This window comes from Chiloscyllium plagiosum, unplaced genomic scaffold (genome assembly GCF_037043375.1).
Source record: "Chiloscyllium plagiosum isolate Xiang-an unplaced genomic scaffold, Cpla_swu_hap1 HiC_scaffold_42, whole genome shotgun sequence".
NCBI lineage: Eukaryota > Metazoa > Chordata > Chondrichthyes > Orectolobiformes > Hemiscylliidae > Chiloscyllium > Chiloscyllium plagiosum.
In genome coordinates, this window is record NW_028270180.1 from 13,941,143 (window position 1) to 13,954,855 (window position 13,713).

A 13,713-nucleotide genomic window follows, 5' to 3' on the forward strand; every position below is an offset into this window, starting at 1 on the left:
CCAGATGGTAGCAGGATAAAACTTGTCACATCATTTTTGCAAGGCTTTGTTGTAATAAGAGCGATATCTATTTCTTGATCTGCAAGCTACTAAAATTTGATAAATGTTTTTCAAGTAGATAATGCTTCTTTAATTGCAAGAATAGAATGAGAATCAAGGGGGGTGAGGATTATGTTACCATTGTTAGATTGCATCAGTATTCTGTTCTGGGCATTACATCTATCAGCCTTGCAGGAAGTGAACAGAAATGTAAGAGCATGAGATTGGGCCATTCAGCCCTTCAAGCCTGCTCCTCATTCAATACGGTCAGGAGTCACACAACGCTAGGTTATAGTCCAACTAGTTTCTTTGAAATCGCAAACTTTTGGAGGGCAGCTCCTTCATCAGGTGACTTCACAATCATGGTTGATCTTATCTCTGCTTCAACTCTGCTTCCCTTTAAACCCATTGCTAATTAAAAATCTGTCTCCTCCTTAAATTGTCCCAGCATCCACTGCACTCTGGGGAAGTGAATTCCATAGATTCATGACCCTTTGAGTGAAGTCATTTCTCCTCATCACTGTTTTAAATTTGCTATCCCTTATCCTAAAACTGACCTCTCATTCTAGATTGTACCACATGTGGAAACATCCTTTCTATGTCTGCTTTGTCAATACCCTTTAGGATCGATTAGATCTCCTCTCATTCTACTAAACACCAGAGAATGTAGGCCTCAGCTGCTCAATCTTTCTTCATAAGACAGAACCCCCTATTCTCTGGAATCAACCTGGTGAGCCCTGCTTCCAATCTAACTCCATCCCTCCTCAGGTAAGGGGACCAAACTTGAACACTATGCTTCAGATGTGGTCTTGCTCAAACCTTGTATATTGATTTGCTATTGGGCCTGATGGTAAATTTTGGTATATGTGAGACTTGAGGTGACATCTGAGTACAAGTAAGCACAGTCTTCCAAACTTTCCAATTGTGGTAACGGTGGTTGACCTTGTTGATGTTCTGATTAAGCCAGTCTTTGATGTTTTCTAGTGCTATCCACAGTTCATACAGCACTGAACCAAAACCCTTCGGTCCAACTAGTCCATGTCGAACATAATCCCAAAACTAAATTAGTCCCACCTGCCTGCTCCTGGCCCATACTCCTCCAAACCTTTCCTAATCGTAAACCTATCTATATCTTTTAAATGTGGTAACTGCTTCACCACTTCCTCAGCAAGTTCATTCCACATGAGAACCACTTTCTCACGGAAAAATTTTGCCCGTCATGTCTTTTTAAAATCTCTCTCTTCCTTCATGAATGTCTGTACAGAGCAAAGGGTTGGCACAAGTGCTGCTAAATCCATTTATGTTGTTTGCTTTGATCGGAAATGTTTGTACTGACTGAGAAGGAAGGGAAGTGTGAGTCAGTTTTCCTTTTGTCCTCTCGCCCAGGGGTGTCCTCTGACTGACACCAACCAGTTGCCTTCCTCTGAGATCCGTTAGTTTACCTGTCATTGGGAAGATAACTGGAGGTATTATTGTTATGACATTTTAGGAAGGAGCTTAAAGAGGTTTGTAGTAATCGTGCAGTGTCAACGTGGTTTTGTGAAAAGTGATATCGTGTTTAACCAATTTGTTGGAGTTCTTTGAGGAAGTAGCTGTGCTTTGAACAAAGAGTGAATGGGACACACTTAGATTTCCAGAAGGTATTTGTTTAGGTGTCACACTAATTGGCATCTTATTGCTGACTTGGAACTGTATTGCCATTCCTTCATTGTCGCTCAGTTAACCTCCTGCAATTCCCTTCCTCACTGCACTGTCTACTCGGAACCTGCCTGTCTACTCAGATGGGTGTGAATGATCCCAGGGCACTCTTATGAAGAAGAACAAGGTGGTTCTCCCTGATGTCCTGACCAATATTTATCCCTCACCATCAAGTATGGGTGTCCATACTTAGGAAGTTCAAGAGGACAACTCACCATAACCTTCCTTAAGGAATTGGCTATGAGTGCTAAAGTCCAGCCAATGGTGTGCAGATGCCAATGAATTTGAAATCAAAAATCTCATGGTGTAGGTGGTTGCATGTCAGTGTGGATGGAAGATTGGCTAATGGAGAGAAAATGATGAGTCAGCCTAAATGTGTCATTTTCTTGGTGACAATCTGTAAGAGCTGTGTGCCGCAGAAATCAACCCCTGGGTCCTCAACATTTCTGCAGCTTTTACAAATGATCTGGATGAATAGTCCAAAGGTACAGTTGTTAAATTTTTCTAATGACTCAATGACAGGTCGGAAAATTGTGAAGAGAATATACAAAGGGATGTAGATAGGTTCAGTGAATGGGCAGATATCCGACACATAGCGTATAATGTGGGGAAATGTTGTCCATCCTGGTGGAAAGAATAAAAAAGAAGTATATTATCTAAATAGTGAGAGATTGCAAAACTCTGAGATGCAGAGGGATCTGAGTGTCCTAACACGTGAATGGCAAAACATTAGTATACAGGTAATTAGGAGAATGTTCCTGCTTATGGAATTGAATACAAAGATGGAACGGTTATGCTTCAATTATACAGGACATTGATGATTCTACATCTATAGGCCTGTACATAGTATTGGCTATCTTATTTCAGGAAAAATTAACTGTGTTGAAAGGGTTTACTCGACTAATACTAGAATAAGGAAGGTTGTCTACTGAGAAAAAGTTCTACAGGATCAGTTTGTATCCAATGGAGCTTGGAAGAATAAGAGGTGACTTAACAGGTGACCGAAAGATCATGAGAAGTTTTGACGGGGGTCAATGGAAATAAGATGTTTCATCATCTGTGAGAATCTAGAATCTCCCATTTCAGATAAATTTATTTTCTTCAAAAGAGTCATGAGTCTTTGGAATTGTCATGCACCAGACCAAACCGCCCCTCAAAACACATCAAGGAGGTAGCTCAGACCTGAATTCTTCTTTCTTATTTAATCTAATCTAATCTAATTTAAACCTTCTTCAAACTGCTTTCAACACATTTAATCCTTCCTTAAATAAGATACCCAGTACTGTATAATGGACTTTGTCCAGTGGAGAGAGTTGCCTGAGGTCCTTTGTGGAACACAGCGAGTTATTTAGTATTTGTTTGCCCACAAAGCTTTGTCTGCACATAGCCAATTATGTATTCATGAGGTAATTAAAGTATTTAATTATTTTTAAGATTGAGCTGTAGATTCATGGACTGCACGCTTGCCTCTGCGTTGCAGGTTTCTAGATCAAGTTCCCCTCCAGGGTTGGGCACAGAAATGAAGGTTGATTCTCCAGTGCAATACTGTGGGTGTGCTGCACTGTCTCCTCGGAACCTGCCTGTCGACTCAGATGGGTGTGAATGATCCCAGGGCACTCTTATGAAGAAGAACAAGGTGGTTCTCCCTGATGTCCTGACCAATATTTATCCCTCACCATCAACATCACAATTATCTGGACTTTACCCTGTTGCTGTTTGTGGAAGTTTGCACCACTGCCACCACATTTGGGTGGCATAGGGGCTCGGTGGTTAGCACCAGGGGCCCAGGTTTGATTCCAGCCTTGGGCGACTGTCTGTATGGAGTTTGCACGTTCTCCACGTGTCTGCATGAGTTTCCTCCAAGTTAGTTGGATTAGCTGTGGGAAATGCAGGGTTACTGGGATCAGGATGAGTCTGGGTGGGATGCTCTTCGGAGGGTTAGTGTGGACTCGATGGGCCGAGTCATCTGTTTTCACACTGCAGGGATTCTATAGAAATCTCAAAAATGTTTGATGGGCTGTAAGTCCCTTTTGATACATCCGGGGGTTATGTTAAGTGCTATATCATTGAAAGATTTTTAAAAATATGTGTTGTATTGATATAGCACCTTCACACTAACAGGATGTTCCATGGCACTTTATTGTTAATGGGGTGCTTTCCAAGTTTAGTCGCTGTTCCAACGTAGGAAATTGTACAGCCATGCTGTGGGAAGGATGTTACTGAATTGAAAAGGGTATTAAAAAGATTTACAAGGATGTTACCGAGACTGGAAGTTTTGAGTTATAAGGAGAGGTTGGGTAGGTCGGGACTTTCTTCCCTGGAGAATAGAGGCTGACGAGTGTCCTTATAGAGGTTTATAAAATCACGAGGGGCATAGATAGGGTGAGTAGACAAGGTCTTTTCCCTGGGGTAGGGGAGTCCAAAACTAGAGGGCAAAGGTTTAAGGTGAGAGGAGAAAGATTGAAAAGAGACCAAAGGGGCAAACTACTCACAAGAGGTTGGTGCATTTATGGAACGAGCTGCCAGAATAAATGGTGGAAGTGGGTACAGTTACAACACTTAAAAGACATTTTGGACAGGTACATGGATGGGAAGGTTTAGAGGGATATGGGCCAAATGCAAGCAAATGAGTCCATTTCGTTGTAGGAAAGCTGGTCAGCATGGACACGTTGGACTGAAGGGCCGGTTTCCGTGCTGTGCAACTTGACGACTTTAGTGATTGGATCCAGGTGGACCTCGTTGACAATGAGATCCTCGATTAGGATCATGAGCCTTGGTCAATCAGGAAGCCCTGGCTGACGAAGATAAACAGGGGATGCTGGGCCTGACCAGGCTGGCCATTAACAGGCTTGGGCAGCGGGCTGTGGAGGGGTCATTATGGCTGACTGCCTGCCCCGTTCCGCTGTTATGTTCAAGTTTGGGTGTCCCTGGAGCAGGTGCACGTGGTGACCACCAATATTCTCAATGCCGTTAGAGAGAGATGGACACTGAGAGGATTTGGAGTGCTTTATGTCCCCCTCCAATTCTGTTTTGTTTTAATCTCTCCCCTCCCCTTCACTTTCTTCAAGTAAGCACTGCTCGCTCTGGGCTTTTCTTGTCACTGGTTCATTGGCCACATTGGGTTCTTTCTTAGTGGTGGAATATTAATGAAGTTATTTACACAACTGGTATTTTTCACTGTGTCCTGCACCTACACATGTACACAGTATGGGTGAAGAGCAAAATAAGCACTGCTACTGTGTGGCAGCAGTACAGGGGAAAGGAGAAAAGATTTTTAAAATAAAAAAAAAAGGGGATTTAGAATCACCTCCGTTGAGGGACAAAAATCACATGACACCAAGTTATCGTCCAACAGGTTTACTTGAAATCAGAAGCTTTCAGAGTGCTGTTTCTTGGTCAGGGGTGACTGGTAACAGCAAGTATCCTGTGCATGTGTAAATAAAGGGTGATTCAGTGACAGGATACCGGCTTCTCTGTAGCTACTTCAATGACTGAACAAAATGCATCTAAAGGTCAAAGTTGGTCCCACCGTCATGGCTGCCTCCTCAGTGTGCTTGGGTGCGTGAGTTTTGGAATGACATCCTTTTGTTCCCAGCATTCCAGAGTACCCTCACAGGCTCAGACCAAACTTCCTTTTCTCCCTTTCAGCTCTGCGTACGCTTCTGACGTCACGGATTACGACATCCGAGTCCTGCTGCGGTTCCCCCAGCGAGTGAAGAATCAGGGGATTGCTGACTTCCTCCCGAACAGACCTCGCCACTCCTGGGAGTGGCATAGCTGCCACCAGTAAGTGCTCCAGAACAGCGCTGCACATTTCAACATCCCTTTGGTGATAAAAAAATGGGGCAAATCAGAACCACAGAACCTATGTACACACCATTGGCCCAGGGATTCAATTAAGATAACATTACACCAACGCCACAGTAATTATTTCTGTATAATGAAAATGACTCAAGAAAGATTACAGCTCATTTAAAATGTCAAGTGAAAAGGTTAAGATAGTGACTGCAAAACTGAATAAATTATGGAAGTTGATGCATCTTTCATAGTTAAAAGCAGGCATTAATAATTATTAAGGATTTTATTTCTTATTCTGTTTGTTTCAGGTTCACCGTCTATTGGTTTCCTTTTCAGATTCCATTTATGTACAGTTGGTTGAACATTACACCCTCAATGTACTTGAAACTGTATCAAGTCTGTTTTCTATCAAGTAATGAATCCGTGTCAATATTTCAAAGCCTCCATATTTTGGGGAGATCACCTTGCAGTAACTTAAAATGACAGAAAACCATTCTGCCTGTTTCATTGTTATGATTGAAATTGATATTTACATTCACATTTGTACAACAATCTGTAATTCTTGATCCAGGCACGGAAATGAGTGAGTTCTTGACTAGTTACAGAAAGGGTGAAGAAACTGTCAGTAAAGGAAAAGGCACAGAGAACCCTGAAGAGACTCAGGAGGTTCTGGCAGCATCTGTGGAGTTAAGCTACATTCGCAATATTGCATACAGTTCCGGTCACCACACTACCAGAAGGCTGTGGACACTTTGGAGAGAGTACAGAAAAGGTTTACCAGGATGTTGCCTGGGAAAGTCTAGCTATGAAGAAAGGTTGGATAGACTGGGTTTGTTTTCACTGAAACGCAGGAGGTTGAGGGTAACCTGATAGAAGTTTATCAGATTGTGAATGGAATGGATAGAGTGGAATGTATGAGGCTGTTTCCCAGAGTGGAGGGGTCAGTTACAAGGGAACACAGGTTCAAGGTACGGGGTGGGGTGGGGGGGAAGTTGAAGAGATATGCAAAGCATGTGAGTGAGGGTGGTGAGTGCCTGGAGAATATGTTGCCAGAGGTGACACAATAACAGCATTTAAGAAGCACCTGGACAAATGTATGAATAAGAAGGGAATAGAGAGGTGTGGATCATGTAAGTGAAGACAGCTTTAGGGCAAAATGTGGTGACATCGGCTCGGAGGACTGAAGGGCATGTTCCTGTGCTGTATTGTTCTTTGTTCTTAGAAGCAGAATCAACATTTCGAGTCTGCTATGACTTCTTCAGGACTTAGAACTGTTTGTAGGAGAGTTGGGTTGCATGTGCCAGTAAACCGAAAGGTGTTTCTGTCCAAACATCACTTCGCTCCCATCATCAATGGAACTATGTTTGGTGTAAAGACATCAATTTTCCAATGCTGAATACTTTTAGAGATGACCTGATCCAAAATGGTCGACAGTTCAGTCTAAAACATTCTTTACAATTTAGATGCAAACTTTTATCTTAAGCTCATACAATATATCATTGTCTAATTACTGGATAAAGCATCAATTTTTGTTTTGCCTTTTGTAAATAATTGGATAGCTCAGCACCCTACCAAGCAATTAGCGTATTACTGAAACTAGGTCTTGTTATAAGATTCAGACAAACTAGCAGGGAACTTAACACATGAACACCAACCAGCTACCAAAAGACACGACTCACTATCACTAGTTTCCCTACATACAGACAAAGAAGGACACCACTTTGACTGGGACAACACGCACATCCTAGGACAGGCGAAACAAAGACATGCACAAGGATTCCTAGTGGCCTGACATTCTAACCAAAACTCCAACAATAAACACATCGATTTAGATCCTATCTACCTTCCCTTGAAAAAAATGAACCGGAAATGACATCACCCACCTTAAGAAGCCTAGACCTTTAAATAGAGAGGTGGGACATAGCACCAGTGCTTCACCAGAGACTCTCACTGATGGTGTTTCCTAGTCATGGTGACAAAACGTTCTGAAAACAGACCTTCCAGCTCAGCGAGCAAACTTACATACATATTAGCTACATTAATCAACACTAATTCTTCAATTATTTGATCTGCTGCTGGATATTTAAACATTGATGAAATAATAGTATCCAGCAATGTCAGTTGGTTAGCTTCAGTATTCCCCAACACAGCACTAATTTGCACGTGTACTGTGCAGGGTAGTGTACAATCAGGGCCGCATAAAGCAAACTGGTGAATCGTCTGGGTGTTGAACGAGTCACTGTTTGGCCAACAGTGTGGTGGGGAAGAAATTTATGAATGCACAAAATGGGCTGAATTGGCTTCTTCATCTGTTTGCACAGCGTGCTCAGTGCTCTGTTGTACTGAATCTTTCTGGGACTGAATTTGGGGAGGACCAATCATTGACTGTGGGGGTGATAAGTGAGTCATAGAGTCATACAGCAAGGAATCAGACCCTTCAGTCCATCTAGTCCACGCTGACCATGTTCCCAAAATAAACCAGTCCCATTTGTCTCTGTTGTGTAGAATCTGTCCAGTGTGGCAACAGGCCATTTTGGCCCATCATGTCCACACTCACCCTCCGAAGAGTAAACCATCCAGACCCATTCCCCTACCCTATTGTTCTACATTTCCCCCAACTAACCTACCTAACCTACACATCCCTGAACACTATGGGCAATTTAACATGGCCAATTCACCTGCACATTTTTGCACTGGTCACCTCTCAACTTCCTATGCTCCCAAAGAGAAAACATCCCAGCCTATTCAGCCTCTCGTTAGAATTCAGACCCCCCGGTTGAAGAACCTGTGCAGCTAATGAGGAATGCACATTTTTTCAAAATGCATTCAAAAGACAGCATTAATTGCCCATCCCCAATTGTCCAGAGGGCAGTTAAGAGTCAACCACATTACTGTGGGTCTGGAGTCACAGGTAGGCCAGACTAGGGTGGGGGTGGTGGTCAAGCCATGGTCAGTCTTTTAGCCGAACCCAACCAGATTTATTCCTGCTGGATATTTTCTTCAAAATAAAAAGACTTTTCATACAATTGTTCCTTTTTCCTTTCGGATTGCATTAACAATCCGGGGACTAACCTCATATGGAAACTTGGCCTGTGCTCGCCCTCTTAAGACCAATTATTTCACCAGCAAATTGTCAGAATACATCATGGGGAGATCCAGGCCAACCTTGCATTTGCCTCAACGTTGTCAAATCTGGACAGGCCAGTAACTTCATTAGGGGCCAGCGGCTCAATTACATCCAGATGCAGTGACTGACCTCGTGCTGGTGTGAATGTTACGTGGGACTCAATCCAACCTGTTTCATCTTGGCCTTGCTAAGCTAAACTTTCATGTTGGTGAGATGAAAGATCCTGTGGATGAAGGGTGGGTGTATGACCGTTTTGATGCAAAATATCCTGCGTTTGACCACCTACCCTTTACTCCTGGGGTTTGGATTAAAATGAAACACAGACCCCGGCCTGGATTCTCGTTCCTAATGTCGGGAAACATGCCAACTTGACACATGGGAGATTGTCTCCTGAATAGTGAGACCTTTGCCTCTGAACAGAGGTTGCAAGAGGTTCTGGGAGTAGATTTAGGCTCACTTACTCCAGATGTAGTTTAGAAATGGCCGGTAATACTCTCTTCCATTCAGCAGAAGATACAGAAGCTTGAACTCGCACACACACACACACACACACACACACACCAACAGGTTCAAGAATAGCTTCTTCCCCGCTGTTCTTAGACTGCTCTAACTACAAATCAAATGTTGACCTTTTGTGTAGCTCCTGTGCAGTCATAACCTTGTATGTCTCGCTCTGTCTAAGCACCCTCTGATCCCTCCTGTACTGCACATAAAAACAAAACTTTTCACTGTACTTAGGTACATGTGACAACAATAAATCAAATTAAATCAGGAGCAACTTAAAGGCTCACCAATATTTTATTAAATCATAGTACCTTTAGCCTCACCCACTATATACAAATACCAAGCCACCTCCATGCCCCGATACCAACCCATACCCTGCCATTGTCACCGTTGAGCCCTGCACAGTGCTAGCATACACATATTCACCACCTCAGGAGCTTTGTTGAGATGAAATAAAATGAATATCAAACTTCCTTCTCCGGCCTTCATTATATCAAACAAAACTCTGTTCCAAGAAAGCCCCCTTAAATCTTTTAAACCTCAAGTGCTTAAGGCCTTGCATAAACAGACATCTGTTCATAAACCCATATCAAAGACAGCTAATCCTTTAATAACTTCTTTGAGCTGTCAATCAAACAGTGAACTTAAGAACGACCTGCTTTCACTCTGTCTCACACTTGCACACACACACACACACAACATGGATGCTGGAAAAAAAATAAGCACTACCGCAGTTAGGTAGTCGTGTAGAGGTAAACGCAAAGCAAAAAAAGCAAGAAATAAAGAGAGAGAGAAAAAAAACACCTGCTGAGGTAATTATAGCTTGTGGTACACAGCCAAGCATTTATAATGTTGAAATGGTAGTGCTCTTTCTACCTAATGGTAGAAAGGTCAATAAATAGGTTTTGTAACAGAGAGCTTTCCAATCAACTTCGATTGGCATAGGCAATTTGTTTCTTCCGATTATTAAGGGGTTGGTGCTTTGAATAACTTCACGGCTTGGGAGTTCTGCAGCCCTCATCTCTCCTTCAGGAGCATTCGAGAGCGTCTGTCAAGGTGTGGCTCCCACAATGTGAGTTAAGGCTGTTCGAACTGAGCACTGAGTTTAAATAATGTTGCTGAGTTTGGCTGAGTCCCAGCTCCTCCATGTTCCCCTACAAACAAAAATTAAATTTTGAGGCCAGAGTTTCCACATTTGGTCCCCACACTAATAGGCCTCCCCTCTCATGGGAAATTAGTTTAGTTTGGTGAAATTCTGATTCTAATTGTTAGTGGCCCATGGGGCAAATGTATTCCATTTTCTTTCTCCAAAACATCGATGTTTCTTGGAAAATCTTCAAGCAATTTATAGTATAATACACTATTAAGGCCACATCTGGATTATTTGTATGGGGCAGCATGGTGACTCAGTGGTTAGCACTGCTGCCTCACAGCACCAGGGACTCAGGTTCGATTCCACCCTCAGGTGACTGTCTGTGTGGAGTTTGCATGTTATCCCCGTGTCTGCTCGGGTTGCCTCCAGGTGCTCCAGTTTACTCCCACAGTCCAAAGATGTGCAGGTTAGGTGGATTCGCCAAACTAAATTGCCGCATAGTGTCTGGGGATGTGCTGGCTAGGTGGATTAGCCATGGGAAATACATGGGTAAGGTAGAGAGGCTAGTCCTGGGTGGGATGCTGTTCGGAGGGTCGGTTTGGACTCGATGGGCCAAATATCCTGCATCCACAGTAGATGGATTCTATGGTTCTGGTCAGCACGTTATAGGAAGGATGTAATTCCTTTGGAGAGAGTGTACAGAAGATTTACTAGAACGTTGCCGTAGCTTTCGGGTGAGGTTGGAGGTGTTTTCCATAGAACAGAGCAGGCTGAGGGTTGACATGACTGAGGTATACAAAATTGTGAGGGGTAGAGATAGAAGAGACAGAAGCAACCCCTGTTTCCTTAGGCAAAGAGTTCAAAAACTGGGGCTCTTAGTTTCAAACGAATTGGCAGAAGGATTGGGGGACTTGAGGAAAAAAGTTTTTTTTTTATGCAGAAGGCGGTGGGTGTCTGGAATTTGCTGCCTGAGTTGGTGGTGGAAGCAGAGACCATAAACAGTTTTTTAAAAAACTCAGCAGGTCTGGCAGCATCTGTGGACGGAAAGCAGAGTTAACTTTTCGCATCCAGTGACCTTTTAAAAAGCTTTTGAGAAAAGATCAGACAAGTTGGCGCTCTTTTAAAACGTACCTGGGCCTGAACCTTAAATTCAATAAATTGCAGGGCGATGAGCCGTTTGCAGGAAGACAGGATTAGAAATAGCATCTGGGTGTCTTTAGATTGGCATGAAGAAGATGGGCCAAATGGCCATCTTCTGTGTTGTATCATTTCTATGGGTCAATCTCTTACTTGACCTGAGGCAAATGTGTGACAGGTATGGATGGATCAATCTTCATCACACCATCCTTGGTGGGTGACCTCTGTCCAACAGGCTTTGGGAGGTTACTCCCAGTAATTTGCAGCAGGTTATCAGTAACACTGATTGGTGGAGAAAGCTGCAGGAAGGTATCAGTGCACTGGTCACATCGGCAGAGAAGGTGGAAAATGGAACTCAATCCCAAAAATTGTGAAGTATCACATTCATGGTGGCCAGACAAGGCAAGGGAAAACTCAGGGGTAGGATTGTGAGCAGTGTAGAGGAGCAGAGTACATGTCTGTAAATCACTGAAGACTCAGAATCACAGCAGTGTTATGGTGCCCAAGGAGGCCACTGAGCCCATTGCTCTTACTCGATATGTCCGTAGAATCCCTACAGTATGGAAACAGGCCCTTTGGCCTAACAAGTCTATACCAAGCCCTTCCCCTACCCTATTATCCTATATTTACCGCTGACTAATGCACCTAACGCTACACATCCCTGAACACTATGGGCAATTTAGTATGACCAATTCACCTAATCTGCATATCTTTGGATATTGGGAGGAAACCCATGCAGACACGGGAAGAATGTGCAAACTCCACACAGACAGTCGCCTGAGGCTGGATCAAACCTGGGTCCCTGGTGCTGTGAGGCAGCGGTGCTAATCACTGAGCCACAGTGCCATTCACGGTAAGCATCATTACCTGGTGCCAATCTCCTTTCTCCCTAAACCCTTACATGTTACATTTTATCCAACTAATCATCCAATCCCCTCTTGAATGCCTCAATTGAACCGCCCTCCACCACAATTCCAGGCAGTCCATTCCATATCCTCACTACTCACCGAGTGAAAACATTTTCCCTTAGTTCGCCTTTGCTTCTTTTGCAAACTGCTTTTAATCTACGCCCTCTTATCGAGTCATATGGCATGGAAACAGGCCCTTCGGTCCAACCAGTCCATGCTGACCATAATCCCAAACTGAACTAGTCCCACCTGCCTGCTCCTGGCCCGTATCCCTCCAAACCTTTCCTATTCATGTACTTAACCAAATGTCTTTTAAACATTGTAACTGTACCCATGTCCACAGCCTCCTCTGGCAGATCATTCCACATATGAATAATTGTCTACGTTTAAAAAAAGTGCCCCTTTTTAAAATCTTTCTCCTCTCACCTTAAACATATGTTGTTAGAGTCTGTTAAAGTGATTATTTACATAACCACATATAGTTCTTTCAATATTCTGTCACTTCCATCTTCTGCTTCGGATACATATTTAGCATACATTTGGTTATCTTTAGACCTCACATTATCTCATCAGCAAGTCAATCATAGAGTCATAGAGCTGCACAGCATGGAAACAGACCTCCTCCACCCCCCATCCATGGTGACCAGATATCCCAAATTAATCCCTACCTCTTGTTCTTGTTTCTTACATGAGCAGGAACAATTTCTCCCTATTTATTCTATCCAGCCACTAACGATTTTGGAAACCTCTATCAGATCACTTCTCAACCTTCCTCTCTCCAAATGCAGTCTGAACTTGGTCAATCTCTGTTCATAATTAAGTTCCTCATTCCTGCAGCCTTTCTTGTAAATCGTTCTTGCACAGTCTCCAATGTACACCCTTCCTATAATGTAGCATCCAGAACTGTACACAATAGGTTGCAGGAGATGGTCCCGAAGGCACTTTTACTGCCTGAGGTTTAGAATGTAAGAATGTGAGGATTAGGCTAGGAATCTACAAAACACCACTTAGACTGCAGTTTGTACTGTGTACTGGTCCATTCGCTGCATTGAAAGAAGGATGTGATAAGCAATCAAGAGATTGCGAGGATTTGCGAGGATGTTGGCAAGAATGGAGCATTTAAGACGCAAGGAAATATGGGATAAACCAGCGTTGTTTTCCTTGGAGGCTGAGACTTAATTGAGGTGCATAATGTTGAGGGGTGTGGATAAATTGTATGGGAAGGATCTATTAACAGGGATATCAATAACCAGGTGAGGTACAGATTTAACATAATTGGTAGACAAGTAACTTTGTTTACCTGTGCTGAGGTAGGGTGGGGATTTGGAGTTGAAAGGGCAGAAGAGGCAGAAACACTTCTAAAAATGTAATTGGATAGTATCACAAGTTATAGAGATGTGCAGCATGGA

General features: G+C 43.1%; 1 protein-coding gene across 1 annotated transcript in view; it reads left to right on the forward strand.

Annotated features, from left to right (window-relative positions):
• loxl1 (lysyl oxidase-like 1) overlaps positions 1–13,713 on the forward strand; it is an 81,999-nt gene that overhangs the window by 43,245 nt on the left and 25,041 nt on the right. The window contains exon 3 of the mRNA XM_043680198.2: positions 5,386–5,523. Within this exon, the coding sequence (XP_043536133.2) occupies positions 5,386–5,523 (138 nt within the window). The remainder of the gene's footprint in view (positions 1–5,385; positions 5,524–13,713) is intronic.